The 20564-nt window shown below is 42.3% G+C and overlaps 1 protein-coding gene and 1 long non-coding RNA gene across 4 annotated transcripts in view; one reads left to right on the forward strand and one right to left on the reverse strand.

Annotated features, from left to right (window-relative positions):
- Positions 1-20564, forward strand: part of LOC144587055 (uncharacterized) — a 663623-nt gene that overhangs the window by 583583 nt on the left and 59476 nt on the right. The gene's annotated exons all lie outside the window — the stretch shown is intronic.
- Positions 6813-20564, reverse strand: part of ATG10 (autophagy related 10) — a 119827-nt gene continuing 106075 nt past the window's right edge. For 2 of the 3 annotated variants that reach the window (XM_020790329.3, XM_020790327.3), the window contains 3 exons: positions 10276-10373; positions 8935-9050; positions 6813-7676 (listed from right to left, as the gene is read on the reverse strand). In XM_020790329.3, the coding sequence (XP_020645988.2) occupies positions 8939-9050; positions 10276-10373 (210 nt within the window). In that variant the 3' untranslated portion in view covers positions 6813-7676; positions 8935-8938. Of the gene's footprint in view, positions 7677-8934; positions 9051-9222; positions 9419-10275; positions 10374-20564 lie in introns of all 3 variants that reach the window. The other variant, XR_012084495.2, reaches the window with a different exon arrangement.

Consider the following 20564-nt stretch of genomic DNA (forward strand, 5'->3'; position numbering starts at 1 on the left):
TGTACTCTCTGGGGGCGGTCCTCCAAGAAGGAACGGAGCCAGGCGAAAGCCTGGCCACCTATTCCCAACTCGGTGAGCCTCCCCAGGAGGATACCGTGGTCAATGGTATCAAAGGCCGCTGAGATATCGAGGAGGACCAGCAGAGACATTTTGCCCCTGTCGGCCTCCCTCAATAGGTCATCACACAGGGCGACCAATGCCGTTTCTGTTCCGTGGCGCGGCCTGAAGCCCGACTGGAATGGATCCAGGGCATCTGTTTCATCCAGGAACGCCTGAAGCTGATCAGCCACCACCCTCTCGACTACCTTGCTTAAGAAAGAAACATTGGCGACGGGCCTATAATTGCCAATTTCGTCCGCCGCCAAACTAGGTTTCTTTCTAATGGGCCTAATGAGTGTTTCCTTGAGGGCAGAGGGAAATCTGCCCTCAAGGAAAGACCGATTAATTATTACAGTAGCCCATTCCGTTGTTGAAGGCCTGGCTGCTTTGATTAGCCAGGCCGGGCAAGGATCCAAGGAGGAGGTGGTGGCACGACAGCGATCAAGCGTCCTGGCGACAGTATCGGACGAAACAGGCTGAAAGGTATCAAAAATCACCGGACAAGACGGAGCGCTGGACAGCTCAACTCGACTCGCTGTATTCAAAAAAGGAGCGAGGTCCCGACGGATGGCCTCCACTTTAGATTTAAAAAATGCTGCAAATTGGTCCGGTGTAAAACTAGGGGGAGGCCTATCACCCGGGCCAATTCCGGATAGGTCGCGTACTATACGGAATAATTCCGCCTGCTGGTTAGACGCCTCGCTTATCCGGTTAGCGAGGTAAGTTCGACTGGCAGCCTTTACCTTAGCCTGGTAAAGGTTAGTAGCGACCTTAACAGCTATACGATTGAAACCCGTCGGGTCCTTTCTCCATTTGCGCTCTAGCCGTCTCCTGACCCGCTTCGACGCCCGGAGATCCTGGTTAAACCAGGGCGCCGGGCGATCTCTGCGGCGGAGAGGGCGTTTAGGCGCGATCGTGTCTACGGCACTAGCCGCGGCGGTGAACCAGCCGTCAACCAGTGCCTCGACAGGAGCACCAGCCAGGTCAGCCGTAACTCCTCTCATGGCATCCTGGAATCCAATCGGATCCAGTAGCCTTCGAGGGCGGACCATGACAATAGGTCCCTGCTCCCTGCGAGGGGGGAGAGCCATCTTGATGACACATTTTATTAGGTGGTGATCCGACCATGACAAGGGAACCGACTCGAGGTCAGTCACCATCGGACCACTCTCACTCCCGTTGGTGGAAAAAACCAGGTCTAGTGTGTGGCCGCCCACGTGTGTAGAGCCGTTGACATGCTGGGACATGTTCAAGAAGGCCATGGTCTCCAGGAACTCAAGAGCTGGTCCGGAAGCCTCTGCCCCCGCATGCATGTTGAAGTCCCCCAGGACCAATAGTCTCGGGGAACCCAGCAATGCCGCGGAGACAAAGTCCACCAGCTCCGGAAGGGAAATGGCTGGGTCGCGGGGAGCACGGTAACCCAGCAAGATCCCAATTCCGTCCCTAGCCCCAATCCACACGTGGAGGGCCTCAAGACCCGGCTTTACCACCGAGGAGCGCCTAACTACCTCTAGGGTAGACTTGTAAACGATAGCTACTCCCCCCCCCCGTCCCTCTAGTCTACCCTGGTGTTGGACAGCATAACCGGGCGGGCAAATGAGGGCTAGGGGGGGACCCCCCTCTCCGCCAATCCATGTTTCGGTTATGCAAGCCAGGTCTGCATCTTCCTCCAGAATAAGATCGTAAATTAGCTGGGTTTTATTAGATACAGACCTGGCATTCAACAACACCAGGCGTAGAGTAGAGGGCTGGCTGGTCTGGCTACCTCGGTACTGGGGGTTGGTCTCCGTCTCAGAACAAGGAACAGCCTTTAAACATCTGTTCATAGTTCTTCTAACACGAGTAGGGACGGAGCCAAAGCCATATCGCCCTCTACCCGTAATCACAGAGATGTTTTGTGGCCCCTCGCTGGGAAGGCAGGCCCTCCATTCCATGACGAAAGGAAAAATAGAAGAAAAGGAAAGAGAAAAACTAATAACTTAATACAATTTAACAAATCAAAATTTTTACAATACAAAGACTAACTAAATACACCATTAAAAAAGAAAAAGCACACATATAACAACAAATCAAACTTAGTAATAATTAAAGTAAAATGAAATAAAATAATCAAAAATAATACAATAAAATGGGGGGAAAAATACTAATGACAGAATAACACAGTTATCCCCCACATGTGCTCGAAGATTGCACTTTTCTACCCTGTAGCCTTGTCGTTGGACTCAATGGTGGGGCTAATTTATAGTTCTTGCTCATGGGGAGAGGCTCACAGATCTTGGTTGTTAGTTCTGAGCCCACGTTGATATTAGTTCCGAGCCTGGGCAAAAGCGTCAAAAGCCAAGATGGTAAAGGCTTAGTCCCTGCCGTTCCCAACTTTGGAAAGTCAATTTGGGGAACACCTTTGTTAGATAAGGAACAGCAACAAGCGGGGTAGCCGAAAACAGAGAAAAGGGCCGCCAACATGGCACCGGCTCGCAGGAGCTCCGGCGTCCTGGCGAACCCGCAGTTTCCCCAGGCTCCCAGGACAACGTTACACTCTCCTGGCTCTGGTCGGCTCCGATCCCCCCACTCCATCCACTCGTCGGGGATCCCGCCGGCCTCCGGTCACCAGTCAATCAGTCCCCCGCAAAGAAACTACACCAAATCCTCCAGGGCCAAGCAGGGCTGCGCAAAGAACCTCCAGCCACGGACCGCTGTATTCAGGGCTCGGACTCCACTTGACTCCGTTCGCTCCAGTCACTCCCCAGGACCGGCCCCGTCGGGGAGAACAGCAGGACCTCCTGGCTCCCGGACCCCCCAGCAACAAGCCGGCTGCGGACCCCCGCGACTCCACACCTCCACAGCGCGTCTCGAGCCGCAGCCTCCTCACCTCCAGGGTCCAGCCAGCCTCAGTCCCACGCTCCGCGACTCTCCGCAACTCTCCCGGTAAGTTTTAGCACCGTCGGGAGAAACCAGCTCCAGGCAAACAGGGGAAAAAGAGGGGGACAAGAAAGGAGAAGAAGAAAAAACAGAAAAAGAAAATGGAAAAGAAAAGAGAAGAAAAGAGAAGAAGTCCCAGGCGGCGAGCTGGAGCGGTGAGAGAAAACGCTAGTCGCCCAGCGCCAGCGCCATCTTTCATGTTGGTCCGGTGAGGCCCTGAGAACACCTTCGGCTTAAAAGCCTTCACTCACCCTAAGCCAGGTGGCTGATGTTGGGGGGGGGTGAGGCAATCAGGAGTAGCAGGGCCTAGTCCTGGAAAACAGAGGGAGATAGAGCCAAACTCCGGATGGCAGTTGGCAACAGCCCAGCCACAGTTCTTACTGTCTCTCACCCAGTGAGATTGTGGCAGGCAGAAGATCTTCCGCTCCCCCAAAGGCAGGAATGTTGGTCCGGTGAGGCCCTGAGAACACCTTCGGCTTAAAAGCCTTCACTCACCCCAAGCCAGGTGGCTGATGTTGGGGGGGGGTGAGGCAATCAGGAGTAGCAGGGCCTAGTCCTGGAAAACGGAGGGGGATAGAGCCAAACTCCGGATGGCAGTTGGCAACAGTCCAGCCACAGTTCTTACTGTCTCTCACCCAGTGAGATTGTGGCAGGCAGAAGATCTTCCGCTCCCCCAAAGGCAGGAATGTTAGTCCGGTGAGGTCCTGAGAACACCTTCGGCTTAAAAGCCTTCACTCACCCTAAGCCAGGTGGCTGATGTTGGGGAGGGGTGAGGCAATCAGGAGTAGCAGGGCCTAGTCCTGGAAAACGGAGGGGGATAGAGCCAAACTCCGGATGGCAGTTGGCAACAGCCCAGCCACAGTTCTTACTGTCTCTCACCCAGTGAGATTGTGGCAGGCAGAAGATCTTCCGCTCCCCCAAAGGCAGGAATGTTGGTCCGGAATACCCTTAAACAACGCACCTCCTCCTTCAGGAGAAGTGAGACTCCATACAGTACGGATTTCCTACCCAACCACTGAACCACAGAGTCTCCATCTTGTTGAGATTCAGCTTCAGTCTACTGGCCCTCATTGAGCCTATTACAATCTCTAGACATTGCTCCAGCACCTGCACAGCCTCAGCCAACCTTGATGACGAAAAATTGAGCAGAGTGCCATCAATATGTTGATGACACTCTGCTCGATTTTTCCTTGATGGCACTCAATCTCCAAATTCCTAATGACGTCTCCAAGAGGCTTCACATAAATATTAAGCAGCATGGGAGACAGAATGGAAGCCTGCAGCACCCGCAAACTTAATCACTATACAACTCAGCAGTAGTCCCCCAGTGCCACTCTTTGGAACCAGTTCCAAATACAGGAATGGAACCACCATAATATAGAGCCCCCAATTCCCATTCCACTGAGCCTGTCCAAAAGGATCCATGACCAATGGTATCAAAAGCCACTGAGAGATCCAGGAAAACCAACAGGGCCACACCTTCCTATCTTTAGCCTGGAGTCATTGCAACTAAGGCCATTTTGGTACCAAACCCTCACTGAAACCCAACTGAAATGAGTCCATATAATATTTCCTCCAAGAACATCTGAAGCTGCGCAGCCAATACATGTTCAAGAACCATGGCCCGAAAAGGGATGTTTTCAATGCGTCAGTAGTTGTCACATAACTCTGGGTTCAAAGAGGTCCTCTTCAAAAAGAGGACACACCACCATCTCTTTCAAGCCAGAAAACATCATCCCCTGCTGTAATAAGGCATTGACCACCTCCTAGATCCACCCAGTCAACCCATCTCTGCTTCATCTTACCAATCACTATGGGGAAAGGTCAACTGTATGTGGTGAGATGAACGGAATTTCATCTACCTCATCAAACCACAACTGAAAATGATCTCCAAAAGCTGACTAGTCACTACACTTGACACCTCCCTAAACACTAACATTTGTAGCATTAAGTTCCAAGTGAATATGAGTGACTTTCTCCTAAAAGTGCCCAGCAAATTTATCTTAGCATATAATTGAGGGTTCTACTCTTAGCCTCTGTGAGCCAAATCCTAACAAGCTTTCTTTCTTTCAAAATATTTTACCCTGCTTTTCTTCCTTAAAAGGAACTCAGGGCAGCTTACATCATCAAAAGACAATGTTTAAAGCTGAAAACAATGAGTACACAAACACCAGAAAGTGTCAAACATATAGCACTCTGAGAAATGGTAAGCAAAAGCAATACTAAACGCACATTCAAAGCAATAATGCATAAGCAAATATGTTTTCAAAAGATGAAAGGCTAGGACAATTTCAGAACAGTTCTCACAGAAAATAAGAAAGCTAACTATACTAAATTACTGTACTTACATTGAAACAGAACTTCGGCCTAGTTCCAGAGAATTAACAGAGTATAAATTAAGTAGTGAAACAGCAGGCAAGCACAGCATTCTCCTAAGAGAAACTAGGCTAAACTAAGCCCGGTGCCATTTTTATATCCATCACACAGACCTTTCAATGATATTCCATCGATCAGGCTCTCTGTCACCCCGAGACTTCAAGAAGGGAGCAACTTTTTCTAAAATCACTTCTTCCCCCTTCCTTCTTCTGAGTTGAAACCAGTTCTCACTAATTAGTTAGGTACCTGGAAAGAGTTTTGCCAAGAGTGTTTTATGACTTTAGAAATTCCTTCTCACACGCAGCTGGACAAAACTTCCAATTAACAGGTAATTTCCCCCTTCTTTTCTGGCCCACCTATCCTAGCACGAGTTTCAGAGGCAACTAAAACCATCATCCTCTCATTTTCCAGTTACTTGACAAGAGCCTTCTGTCTAGCTCATTTCTTTTGGTAAGCAGCTATGATACAATGGTAGAGAATATGCCTTGGCTTCAGAGGGTGTGCCCAGACCCAACTATTAGCATAGAGTAAAACACTTGTTAAGAAGAAAACAAAATTGGCTGACATGGATATTATCCTGCAGCGTATTGGTTCTCACTCAGGTACTGTATTAGCATTATTATTTAAGTGAAATCCACTAAATATTAGCAGAGATTTCTCTTGGTGTGATATGGGTCTAAATGCACAGCATTTAGATTTCACTGGACTTAAGCATGCCTAACTTTTTGCTGGGCTTTGGCAATCATCCTTTCTCATAAACCAAAGACTATTATAACAGCTGTAAGTATGTAATGTAATCTGCCAAAATTGCCTCAAGAGGAAGTTCAGCCTTTTTAAAAAAAAGATGACGAAGAAAGCAACTGCCATGTAATTCCTTCTAACTATTGATTTTAAGGAATTATTGAGCTCTGAGGAATTTACTTTCAATCCAAACACTATAACACTGGAACACTCGGGTCATGCTTATGATCCCTTAAATCTATTCACTGATGCCTACTCAATCCAGTCACAAATGCAGAGTGATTCTGTGTGTACAGATATTCTAGTTGTGGGGGATGGAGCTAAGAATAAAGTACATCTCAGTGAAATTACAATCATGGAGCAAGGCTCAGTTTAAATAGGAGTATGTGAAATTAAAATCTTGGCTGGGGGTTGTTAATTGTTTCTACAAATTAACTGTTAATTAACCTCCTGAATGAGTAAGCCACACATACAAAAAAGTATACATGTGTACCATAAAGGCGAGTAATAGGCACACAGCATTGCCTTGGCTGAAGCTTTGGGGACTCCAAGCACTCTTTCAAAGAAGCTTATCATTAGGCAGCTTCTGCTGAAGAAATAAAACTGCCCGAAGACAAGAGACACAGTGACATTCTCATTTGTTCACATATGAAAGTGAAAATGACAACAGTACAATATTACTTTTATCTAATTTTATTTTAGTTTACATTGCCCCACTCTCACCCACCCACCCAGATTTTAGCATCAAGGGGACATATGGTTGAGTGAAATCTTTCTTCCTCTCCTGCTCAGTTCTAGTATTGGAGCCAAGGAAAAGAAAATGGTAAGGCAGGGAAAACATGAGATCTTTCTGGGGCAAGTTTACATTATAACTTTATAGCTTTGCCATTTTTCCCATCATCAGGGCAGACGTGACAAACCAAGCAGGCCACTTTCAAATATAGTTGGATTCTATGTGTGAACTGCTGCGTGTAAATTATTATGCATACATTGGGTGGGGAGGTTATGGCCAATTGTCGGTTTCTATATAGGTGCATGTAGATTGTGCCTCTGTGTGATCCATACATCAATGTAGAAACTGCATACTAATTTATCAAGACACATATGTTATGCAATGTGCAGAGCAATCTGTGTATTTTTAGCTAACAGGTCTTGCTCAGCGAAAATAGGAACAAAGGAACAATTTGCAAAACATTATTCCATTCCATACAGTAAAGGCAGAGAGATCCTTTTTGGCAGCTGCTACTTTCCCCACAAGTTGTCCTAAAACAGTTATTCTATCAGTTTGTGGGAAATAATAGTTCAACAAACCATTATACAAATCAATGTTTGCTTCCCAATGGGATTATATATCATGTTCCAGTTAGAACTGTTTCATAGATTTGTTTGTCACATCAGTGAAACAGGGTCTCCAGTGAAACATATGGTGATTTCAACAGTTCGTTCGACTTGCAGTTGTCTTTAGTTTCAAGAATGAGATCAACCACATCATTGGAATTGTACAATCATACTCTACCATTAACCGTGTTTCTGTACAAAATCTGAAATAATAACAGTGAAAAGTTAATTACAAGTAGAGAAAAAAAATCAAGTAAGGTGCACCTATCAACATTTTTAGAACAGCTCAAGGAATTAAATATGTGCTAAACTTACTTAAGATAACTCACTCTTTATTATATGACTTCTCTAAGCTACGTGAAAATTGTTGCCAGTGTTTAAATGCAACACTTCCATGTAGATAGGGACACCTGTGTGTGTTGCATGCCATCCAGTCACTTCTGAAATATAGCAATGCCAGCTGGGTTCCCAAGGCATGTGAGATATTTAACAAGCAGTTTTACCAGTGCCATACACCCTCAGTGAGCTTGCATGGCCAATTCAGGATATGAACCCAGGTCTCTTAGGCCATCCCTCTGTCCACTACACCACAATGGCTCTGAAGTGCACCCAGTCAAATACAGAAATGCAAAGGCTACAGTTCCTAAAGGTAGTGTACAGGTAGCTCAGAGCTGCCACATACTTTTATGTAGCAGTCATGGCTGTTGTTGTTGTTGTTTAGTCGTTAAGTCGTGTCTGACTCTTCGTGACCCCATGGACCAGAGCTATTTCAAGGTAAAAAGATTGAATCTATCAAAATCCTAACAAGGGTGAACCAACTAATACAAAAGAATGGCCTATAAGTTAAACCACTGAGCTAGCCAGCTGACTGACTCACTTCTGACCTAGAAGCCTTATCTTACAGCGCTATTTCTTGCTTCATTTTTGAATTCTCTTATCATGGAAAACTCAAGGTACAAATACTGTACTCAAAAGTGGTTCACCATTGCTTCCTTTTGCAATGTAATAACAAGAGTTAGCTTGAGTGTCATGACCATTTCTCTGGAAGATCCTCTCTGTGTCGCTTCATTCTGCTGCCCAGTAGCTGGCCTTTAGGAACTGCTCTGCCCCATCACCACTGCAATTATCAATCCTCTTCTGGTGATGTAGCAGTTAGTTTCTGAAGAAGATGGATGCAACTTTGACCATTCTGCCCTGAGTGACTCTGCTATGAGTTCAGAATCCTAACCAAATCTAGCCTCTTGACAGCATTGCTCTTCAGGCTCCTTGGTACACTTAAAACCCCTCAATATGCAGAGGTGTGCATCCAAGGGGATCATTGATTTATATGCTCATGCTAAGTTGGAAGCAACCCAACCGCACATAACAACAAAACCAGTATTATATTTTATGAATCAAAATTTAAACCCTGAAGCATTTTGAGCAAACAGACAAAAAAAAACTGAGCAAGATCCATTTTACCTTTTTAATCAGCACTCATCCTCTGCTCAGAATTGAGTTTTGCGTAATCAAGAGGCAGACTGAGACCCACAACTGGGCCTACAATACTCAGCCAGGTGATTATGTAATTTGCATTCCTACAAAGCAAGAAGAAAAGCGTTTTATACTGTCAGCAAAAAGCAATATATATCAATAGTCTTTAAAACTCAGATGTCATGTTAAAAGGGAACTGATTTTTATAAAATCTGTATGACATTACAGATGGTTTTTATTATGTATTACGGGGAAGAAAAAAATTCCATAACATACACCAAGCACGGGTCCTACTTCCTTTTCTAGCAGGCATATCTAGGTCAGAGCTTGGCCTATCCCCCATCAAGAAGCCTTTCAGTCCAGCCTTTCTCCAGGTGAGTGCATTCCAGTATCTTGTCAACTAGCTAGGTCTATGGTCTGTATCTTTCCTATAAGGATGCTGAGTATCTGCACAGACATTTTAGTTCATGCTCTACAATAAAATGAAATCATTAATGTTAGCTGTAGAAACACTTTCTCTGTAAACCTAGCACATCTAAAATAAAAGCTACAGCTAGATGAAGCACACACACACAAAAAGAAAAAGTCAATAAATATGAACATTTTATTTGAATTCCTCTAAGACCTGTAGGGGTACAGTGTAGTTGGCTTGACTAAATAAAACTTTCCAAATCTCCAGCATTCTATGCAAGTACACTCCAACAAAATTACTCTGTAATCAAGAATGATTATCCAAACCATGGAATTTGGAAGATGATCCTTGTATCCAAACCTTTTTGTGATCTTCACCCCACATCTTCATCTTGCTTTTTTAAAAGCAAGAGCTCAAATTCTCAGAATCCCTGTGTCATACAACATTAGTCCAAAGGTGTATTCAGTCTATTGATCTTATTCTACCCACCAAAACCTTGAACTATACATTTTTATGTTCCATTTCAGAGGCTCATAGTTGAGATATCACTAGCAAGGCAGACAAACCAGAAAATTATAGGTTTAACAATGGTCATAATAAAATATCTGGGCTTGCACTTGACATGTCTAAGGCCTAAGTGTACACAAGTACAGTATTTGCCACAAGCCCATATCTGTTATGGTAAGAGATACAGATCAACCTTAAGAAATAATGTCTTATTAATTTAAATTTGTCTCATTTCAAATTTCAAATTTAAATTTGTCTCATTTCAAAATACTTGTGGACTCTTCTAGTAAGAGCCCATACATAATCAGAAAGGCATATAAATATTTGTTCATAGTTCTCATAAGTCATCTAAAAATGGACATAAAATCAATGAATCAATGAGCTAAACAACTCACACTGATATTAGTTACCTGTTTTGTTTATGTGAACTTGATAAAACAGAAGCCATGAATTCATTTGTCCGACAAGGATGAAGTACAAAGAAAGGCTGTCCAAGTAATGGATGTTCCTGAAAAGCAGCAATTTCATAAATAATTCATATAGCATCTCTAGTGTATGCAGTGATTTGCAATAATTATTATACTCATCCCTTAGATTCTTAAAGTTCATATGCTAGAGATGGGGAACAGAAGTTAAAGACAGTGAGCACAATTCTCCTGCATAAATTCATGCCGGCAGGAGCTACTGTAGATGTCATCATTTGATGCCAGGAAAGTTTAATTTAAATTTCTATCCCCCGCTTGCAGGTTCTGAGGCTTCCTAGTGCTCCCATTTGCCCAGAGCAAGCCACTGGGAACATCAGGATGGTGAGGGGGGCCAATAATAGTCCAAAATCACTACCAGATTGCTGCTGCCAGGAGCAATGTGGTGACTATTTTTGACTAATAAAGGCTCCCCTTTCCACCATGAAGCTCCCATAGGCTTCCTCAATGCAAAAAGGAGCCTTAGGAAGCTTCAGAACCTGAAAGGTGGGAGATAGAAAGCTTTCAATTAATTTAAAGTCTGGATGATGTCACCATACTCCTTCTGCTGAATTAATTTATGTCAATAGGATTTTGGCCACTGACTTACACAAGACACTCAGTGCAGTAAGTCTTGTACCTAAAGCTGTGTCTTGACCTCAGTATGGGTCATTCAATCAGACACTGCCCAGAATCCTATTGTTGTTCAATGTCTGCATAACTTACCAGAGCTAACTGATAAGGTGACAGGGTGCATCTAAGTCATGTGCCTAGTCACCACCTGATTGCACTGTCAAGATGCATTCCAGTACCTTATCAATTAACCATAGCAACTTATACAAACATTATGTGAACACCCACAGAATTCTGGCCATTTTTTTCCAGAAAAGTACACTCATTTATTCACTTAGCAAGTATTTCCAACAAAACACATAGACATTCATTATTTTTTTAAAAATTGGTGTGTGTATGACTCACTCAAACAAGATAGTTGCATAAGCCCATCTCTCTCTCTGCCTGTACTAAACACCATCAGCAATTACTGCAACTTAACAGATCATTATCTCTCCCACTCTACAACTGAAGCACAAGGAAAGGCACCCTGCAGTGACTGGACTGAAAGAAAAAGATCAGGCTTCCTATTTTGGATTGAAAGACAACATAATAGCTGTAGAATTGCCAGAAAACAGAACTGTGAATATGGCAGCAGAAAAGACCAAAACAAGAAAGAAAGTACAATTGCTGTTACAAATACTGTATATCATGAGCAGGTCATAAAGAAATGGCCAATCACTCTTTAAGCATTGCAAACTTCACACTCTATGAATATGACAGAGAAACTGACAACAATCTCCCAAAGAGTTAATGATGACTTAGATCTAGATTTACAAAAACAAAATCATAGCTGTTACTAATACTGTACATCTAAAGCGCTCCAACTAAAGTTAGATTTTGAAAAATGTTATCAATATTGGAACTTCAGGCTTCACACGATCCCGGAACCAGAGTCTAGAGAAAACACAGTGCAACTTTTAGTGGAATGATTTCGTCAAATACTCCTCAACATAAGGAGTTATTCTGGAACAGATTGTAAAGCAGTCATTGTGCAAGCAGTTGGAAAACAATGCAGTAAATAAGAACAAATCCTGCCAAACTAATTTGATCTCATTTTTTTGATCAAGTAACTTCCCTGACAGACAGAGGGAATGCTGTAGACATAGTATATCTTGATTTCAGCAAAGCTTTTGACAAAGTGTCTCATGATATCCTGATTAGCAAGCTAACTAGGTGTGTGTGGGCTGGGTAGATCAAGTGTCAGGTGGATACACAGTTGGCTACAGAATCGTACTCAGAGGGTGATGACAATGGGTCCTTCTCTAACTGGGAGGAGGTCACAAGTGGGGTACTCCAAGGCTCAGTCCTGGGCCAGTGCTCTTCAATATCTTTATTAATGACTTGGAGGAGGGAGTGCAGGGAATGCTTGGGAAATTTGCAGATGATACCAAATTGGGCAGAATAATTAATACCCTAAAAGACAGAAACAAAATTCAAAATGATCTGGATAGGATGGAGCACTGGACCGAAAACAACAAAATGAAATTCAACAGGGATAAGTGCAAAGTACTGCACCTCCGAAAAAGAAACCAATTGCACAGTTACAAGATGGGGGATACCTGGCTCAGCAAAACGACGAGCAAGAGGGATCTTGGAATTGTTGTAGATCACAAGCTAAACATGAGCCAACAGTGTGCTGTGGCTACAAAAAAGGCTAATGCTATTTTAGGCTGCATTAATAGAAGTATAGTTTCCAAATCCCGCAAGATGCTAGTCCCCCTCTATTTAGTACTGGTTAAACCTCATCTTGAGTATTGTGTCCAGTTCTGGACACCACACATCAAGAAGGATGCTAACAAATTGGAGCAAGTTCAGAGGAGGGTAACAAGGATGATCAGGGGGCTGGAAACCAAGCCTTATGAGGAAAGGCTGAAAGAATCCACCATGTTTAGCCTTGGAAAAGGAGGCTGAGGGGTGTAGCACTTTTCAAATATTTGAAAGGCTGTCATACGGAGGAGGGACAAGATTTGTTCTCAATTATCCCAGACTGCAGGACACGTAACAATGGGCTCAAGTTAAAGGAGGCCAGATTTCAGCTGAATATCAGGAAAAACCTCCTAACTGTTAGAGCAGTAAGACAGTGGAACCAGTTACCTCGGGAGCTGGTGAGTGTGCCAACACTGGATGCATTCAAGAGAAACTTAGACAACCACCTGGCAGATATGTATTCATGCGTTAAGCAGGGGGTTGGACTAGATGGCCCTTCCAAATTCACTTTTCTATGATTCTATGATAAACACTTAAGAACTAGGTTTTAAAAGAGCTCAAAAATAACCAGTGACAATCAGTCCTACATAGTGGGAAAATCTCAGCAGGCAATCATCTAGAAACCCACCACCTCCTTGGAAGTCTGAAAAATGACACCTTGACTTTCCCTCCATTGCTTGAGGATGACAAAAAAGACCCATGCCTGGAAAACGGAGGTGACTGGACCATCTAGTCTCCCAATCAACATCCAAAAAATACCATGGTGACCATGTAGAAGACTAGCTGTATAAAGTCCATTTGAACTTGAACTTATCTCATTATTGCCTGTATGCAAGCTACATGTACCTGTAAGATCTATACACATCCCACTTTAGGGTTGCTCCATCTATGATTACCTGAAAGGCAACTTCTGTGACAGATAAGCTTTCCATCCCTTACTAATGTAGTTGTCAATTAACAACAGATATGCAAAACAACAACCTACTACAGTATTAACCTGTCTGCACTGCCAGCATGAAAAGTGTACAAGGTCAAAGTGAACCAAGATAAATAGGACTTCTCAAGATAGAAAGTTGTATTTGTTCTTGTTGTTCTCTAACAATCCATTTCTAAAACTAGATACTCTATATTGTTACTGCCTTCCTATGCTATACTAAACGTAAGAGGGTTAGCCACAATAAAAACAAAAAACCCAGAGATGCTAAATTTCACAAAATCTTAAAAAATCAAGATTCTTTTCCTGCAAGAAACGCACACACACACATACAAAAGCAAATTTCTGCCTTGGTGAACTCAAAGTCAAATGGTACTGTGGTACAAATCTGTGCAAAATTGCCATTTATTCTCAATCCACGATATTGATCAGGAGGGTGGATACAGATGCATTATTGGCACCATTCATTTAATATTACTGTATCATGTCCTCACTATACTGCCCCACATGCATTAACCTTCTCATGCAGATAATATCCTTCAAACAGTAAAATCTAATAGCAAAGGTGCTCTCGTATTAGCAGCAGACTTTAACCTGGTCTGTAATTCCAAAAAGGGCCAGAATCCAGTTGCCAGAGCTGCACCCACACAAGGCTGATGACATTTGTCAGCCAGACATTTTTGTTTCTAATTTTACACTTCCTATTCCCCCCACCCAGTCAGGTTCCAGGGCTCCCCTTGTAGATCCCTTTTTGCCCAAGAAGAAGCATTTGGGAGCCTCAGGATGGGAGAAGTCTCTGATATGCAAAAATCACAGCTGATGGTCCTGATTGTTGCTGTCAAGTGAGGTACATGCACCAGAATAGCTGTCAATATAAAAGAAAAAGAAAAATATGTCCAACAAACATAAACTGGTCAAAATAATTGAACAACATGAAATACAACATGAAGAGAAAAAGCAACAACATATCAGACCCTACAGATAAAATAGGATTTGAATCCCCATTTGGCTATGGAAACTCACTGGGGGAGTGGAACCGGTAAAAACCATTCTTTAAATATCTCAGTTACTTTGAAAGCCCTATTAGGGTTGCTATAAGTCAGTTCTGACTTGATGGCACGGAACATCACACACACACACACACACACACAGAGAGAGAGAGAGAGAGAGAGAGAGAGAGAGAGAGCTAAAAGCAGCACAGCTAGAAACTCCTGAAACGCATAGAAAAGTTTTCCTGGCTTGGGAAAATTGCTACTGTTAAAGTGAACATCCTCCCAAAACCGACTCATCTGTTCCAAACACTACACACTACATTCTCACCAAAATTCAATCAGAACTGGCAAAAATTAATCAATAGATTTTTTCGAACAAAAATATAAAGATCATTAATATACTTACCAACTGATAAAGGTAGTATACCAGACACAGAAAAGAACTAAAAAGTCTTTCAAACATGAAAAATGCCAGCACTGCATCACAATGGAAACAATCTTTACCTCCCCAAACTTCTCAATACTCAAAAATATCAATACACCTCTTTTGTTTACTACTATGCAATCCTGGAGTAAATGATTAAAGAAACTATTATCCAAATAGTCTTCTCTCATTTTTTAACCTTTATTCTACCATCAAGGCAAACCCTTCTCATTTAAACATTGGAGGCAAACAGATTTGTACGTGATCTGTGACTTTTTTACCTGACTGCCCAACCGCTTAGTGAACAACACATCAAAGACAAAACCACCTGAAACCCCCAGACTAGTTTTGAAATAATCAACTTGTACATTTCATTTACGTGAAAGTCATTAAAAAACAAGCAGAACACTCACCCTCTTTGAAAAACTTACAGAAACGTATTCAACCACTTGAACATATAAATAGCTCAGTGGTTTAGGTCTCTGGCTGTAGAGTCAGAGGTTGGGAGTTCAATTCCCCACTATGCCTCCTTGACAGGAGCTGGATTCAATGATCCACAGGATCCAATTCAGTTCTGTGGTTCTACTGTAAGTCCAAAAGTATCCTCAATATACAATATATTATTGAAATAAGCAACTATATTATGACCATGGACCTAAGGCAATTTATCTCTACAGAGACTTGGAAAGAAATGTGGCATAAGAAGCCAGTCTCAGAAATCATAAGAGAAACCACAGTCAATCTCATACTGCCAGTATTTAACACCAGTAAAACTAGATAACACACAAGACTATGACTCACTCTCTTTTGGAGAAGGTGTAATAACTTAAGATCTTGTGCACATACCTCTCATGGCCATGTCCCAAAGCAGTTCCGTTCTGGCTATAAATCCATAAAGAAGGCATTACTAACAAAATATCTACTCAGACTAACCAGTAACTTTACTAAACCATTTTATTAGACAACAACTCTAGCCTGCTGCATAAAGATTTAATCACTTTTCTCTTTGTTGCTACACACCAAGACTTAGCAAAACACTGGAACGACGGTGACAACCTTTTTGTGAATGATTTGTATAAAAAGGTATGGTACTTAGCTCTGTCTGAATTTTTAACTCAAGAATGTGCACAATTGTGTATTGTGTAGATTTGTTAATACCTGTATTCTAAATAATTTTTTAAAGGAAAAAACTAAAGTTTTAATACAACATAATAAAAGCCAACAGTCCTACTGAAATGGCTTTGCCTTTTCTCAACTTTCATTCAGCAACCATGTCACTGGATGAGGAAGAGAGAGAAGGACCACCACGAGCCCTCCTGAAAAGCCAGTCCCATTGGGATTTGCCTCTTCCCAACCGTTGTCCAGCAGCCGTCCATACCAAGCTAAGCAACCTCACCAAATTAAGAATATGTTCCTCATTTTTGTTGTTTCCTTTCACATACCCCTCTCCTATTCCATGGTATCTTGGAAGCTAGAAGGAAAGAATCTGTCTTGCCTTTTTAAAATATTGCCTCATTTGTTTCTTTGAAGTGCCTGTTATACATATATGAAGGTACAAGCAGTTTTTGCTGGACTGAACAAAGTGAGGTAGAAGAATATTAAAATTGTCACAGATTTATTTTGTTTTATTCATCAAGGCTAACCATCCAAACTATGAATTAATAGGAGGATGTTGCCATCTGTTATACATACTACTGGTGCCAGTCTGCATTATGAAGTGAGTGAAAATACATGATTGCATTCAACTGCTAAACTGAATCTAAAATGTGTGAAACAAAAATTTCTAGCAGAGAGAGATTTCTGAAAAAGACTATGTTTTGTAATTAGCAACAAAAGATTTAGCATCAGTAATATAACCATAAGAAAAACAAATTATAAAGCACTAATTACCTTCCAAGTAAGAATCATCTATTTGCTCTTTAAGTTACATTCAGCCAGGGACAAACCATAGTGACACCAGCTCTCTCTTGATAATGTTCACTTACCGTATCTCTACAACGTTTACCTTCTTGCACTGTCTCTGGCACAATTTCATAGTTCCCACACCTTATTGTAACTCAGCATGTAACTAAGGCTAAACATACTTAACTGAAGTAACAACATACTGTCTTCCTGTCTCCCATTCCTCTGTGTTGAATTCTAGATTATAAACTGGGGCTGTGACCAATTACCCCTCTTGCACTCTATAAAGTACAATGCCAGTGGTTGTGTGATATGTGCCACCGAGCATCCTACACACATTAATGTTGTGAATCACCATCCAAGGCAGCATGCTAATCAGTTTTGCCAATCACTATTCTGATCTCAACTAATCTGAAACAAAAGCAAGGAACATATAGGACTACTGGCACAAGGACTGTCGTGTTGCTCAGTGCTTCTGCTCCAAGCCAGCAAACATTCATATAATTTGACTAGAAGGCAATGGATAATTTACTGACTGCCTTCAAGCCCTTTATCTGTAGAGATCTGGAACTGATTCTACATCCTTTATAGGTACAACCTGATTGTGCCATACTTCACGCTGAACTCTTCAGGTCTACAGTCCATATACTGGAACTTCTGTATCTAGAACTTCTGTCTGTAATATCCAGCCTGGATGATTTTGACCTTTCTACTCCGAACACACACACCTTTTGTGACAGCCAGCATGCTCCTGAAGGACTTGAAAGCTTGTATTTTAATTATATTTTGGTCCACTATAAAAGGTATCACGCAGCTCTACTTTTAGATCCTATAAAACATTGTGATAGCAACTTCAAACCCACGTGAAAACAGATACCTCTATTACTTCATGTTATACTTTTGCTTTTGTGGTTAGCATTACTGAAGAAGTGATAAGCACACGCCTAGGTACATTAGGAAGACCAGCTATGACCAAACTGGCATAAACCACAAAAGCAATTTTGCATATTTAATCTTCATGCAATTTTAATATAATTTCATTAACATTATTCACACAGTAATCTTTTTAATTGATCGAAGATATTTAATATCACATATATATATTCAGGACTGACAAGTGGGTCATAGAGCAAATCAAGCCTGAGCTATGCCTGGAGGCAAAAAATGATGACACTTCCTTCAGCTGCGGAAACTATACCAGCTACGGCCCTACCTGGACGAGCGGAGTCTCATGACAGTTACACATGCACTGGTAACATCTTGCATAGATTACTGCAATGTGCTCTACGTGGGGCTGCCTTTGAAGACAGTCTGGCGACTGCAGCTGGGCCAGAATCAAGCTGCGCGGCTGGTGAGTGGTGGGGCCGCTAGGGAACATATCCAGCCGATTCTGTTTAAGTTACATTGGCTACCAGTTGCTGCCCGAGCCCAATTCAAAGTGCTTATTTTGACATATAAAGCCCTAAATGGCTTGGGCCCTGGATATCTGAAGGACCGTCTCCTTCAATATGAACCTACCCGGCAGTTAAGATCTAGGCAGGAGGCCCTTTTGAAAGAGCTGTCCCTCAAGGAGGTAAGAGGGACGGCTTGTAGACAAAGGGCCTTTTCGGCAGCTGCCCCCAGACTATGGAATGCCCTCCTGACTGAGATTCGTCCGGCGCCGAAGCTGATGATATTTCGGCGCCAGGTCAAAACCTTCCTGTTCCAGAAGGCTTTTAATTGAAATAATATCAACTGGGGGTCTGATGGCAATTTTTAGAGAATACATTTTTAATTGCAATTTAATTATTTTGCCTTTTTAGTTTGCCTTTTTATTGTATTTTAAATGTTGTAAGCCGCCCAGAGACCTTCGGATAGTGTGGGCGGCATATAAGTTAAATAAATAAATAAATAAATAAATAAATAAATAAATAAATAAATAAATAAATAAATAAATAAATAAATAAATAAATAAATAAATAAACAAACTGATCTTATCCTACTTTGGGCACATCATGAAAAGGAAAGATTTGCTGGAAAAGGCAATAACGCCAGGAAAAATTGAAGGCAGCAGGAAAAGAGGAATACCAAATATGAGAGGGATTGATTCCCACAGGCTTGAGTTTGCAAGAGTTGAACAGGGCTGTTGAGGACAGGACATTTTGGAGATAACTCATTCTTAGGGTCACCAGAGGTGACTTGATGGCAGAATAGAATGGGAAGTACTAGAGATATGGTACAGTATGTAAAGCTGATTAAAGTCTATATAGTTTATCAGATGTACAACCTTACTATTGGTTGTTCTGGGTTTTTCAGGCTCTTTGGCCGTGTTCTGGAGGCTGTTCTTCCTAACGTTTCGCCAGCCTCTGTGACCGGCATCTTCAGAGGACAGCAACCTGTGCTCTGAAGATGCCGGCCACAGAGACTGGCAAAACGTTAGGAAGAACAACCTTCAGAACACGGCCAAAGAGCCCAAAAAACCCAGAACAACCATTAGACCCCGGCCGTGAAAGCCTTCGTGAATATAAACCTTGCTATTGTTATATCATTTTATTGTGCACTTTAACGTATATGTTCAATGGCCATAGTTATAATAAACTTTTACATTGTGGGAACACCTCGTCTGAGGACCCACATAAAATGACATGGTTTTTAATATTGAAATAATATTTTAATCTTTTTGTATTTTGTTTTTAACCCAGCATTTTGGAGGATGTATGTATTTCTATTTGTACTTTTTAATCTGCTAGCATTGTGTCTGTTCAGCTGGCACCATGCTTGTGTATATAATATTATTTGTATGTAGGTTTTAAATTGGTGGAAGCTGTACGACCAAAGTGGTCAAAACAATAAAGACTACTGGTATGACTTGACGGCACATAACAACAACATATATTCAGGCCATACAGTACACTTCAATCTATTAAAAAAGGTTTAGAAGTATTTGATTCAATAATAATACACGTATCATATCAATTCATAATGTTGTTGTTGTTTAATCGTTTAGTCGTGTCTGACTCTTCATGACCCCATGGAGCAGAGCACAGCAGGCTCTCCTGTCTTCCACTGCCTCCCGGAGTTGGGTCAAATTCAAGTTGGTCGCTTCAGTGACACTGTCCAACCATCTCATCCTCTGTTGTTCCCTTCTCTTGCCCTCACACTTTTCTAACATCAGGGTCTTTTCCAGGGAGTCTTCTCTTCTCATGAGATGGCCAAAGGGAGCCTCAGCTTCAGGATCTGGCCTTCCAGTGAGCACTCAAAATCGATAGGTTTGTTCTCCTTGCAGTTCAGGGGACTCTCAAGAGTCTCCTCCAGCACCACAATTCAAAAGCATCAATTCTTTGGCGGTCAGCTTTCTTTATGGTCCAACTCTCGCTTCCATACATCACTACAGGAAAAACCATAGCTTTGACTATGTGTACTTTTGTCGGCAAGGTGATGTCTCTGCTTTTTAAGATGCTGTCGAGGTTTGTCATGGCTTTCCTCCCAAGAAGCAGGCGTCTTTTAATTTCGTGGCTGCTGTCTCCATCTGCAGTGATCATGGAGCCCAAGAAAGTAAAGTCACTGCCTCCATATCTTCCCCTTCTATTTGCCAGGAGGTGATGGGACTAGTGGCCATGATCTTAGTTTTTTTTATATATATTAAACTTCAGACCATTTTTTGCGCTCTCCTTTTTCACCCTCA

This window comes from Pogona vitticeps, chromosome 2 (genome assembly GCF_051106095.1).
Source record: "Pogona vitticeps strain Pit_001003342236 chromosome 2, PviZW2.1, whole genome shotgun sequence".
NCBI classification, from domain to species: Eukaryota; Metazoa; Chordata; class Lepidosauria; order Squamata; family Agamidae; genus Pogona; species Pogona vitticeps.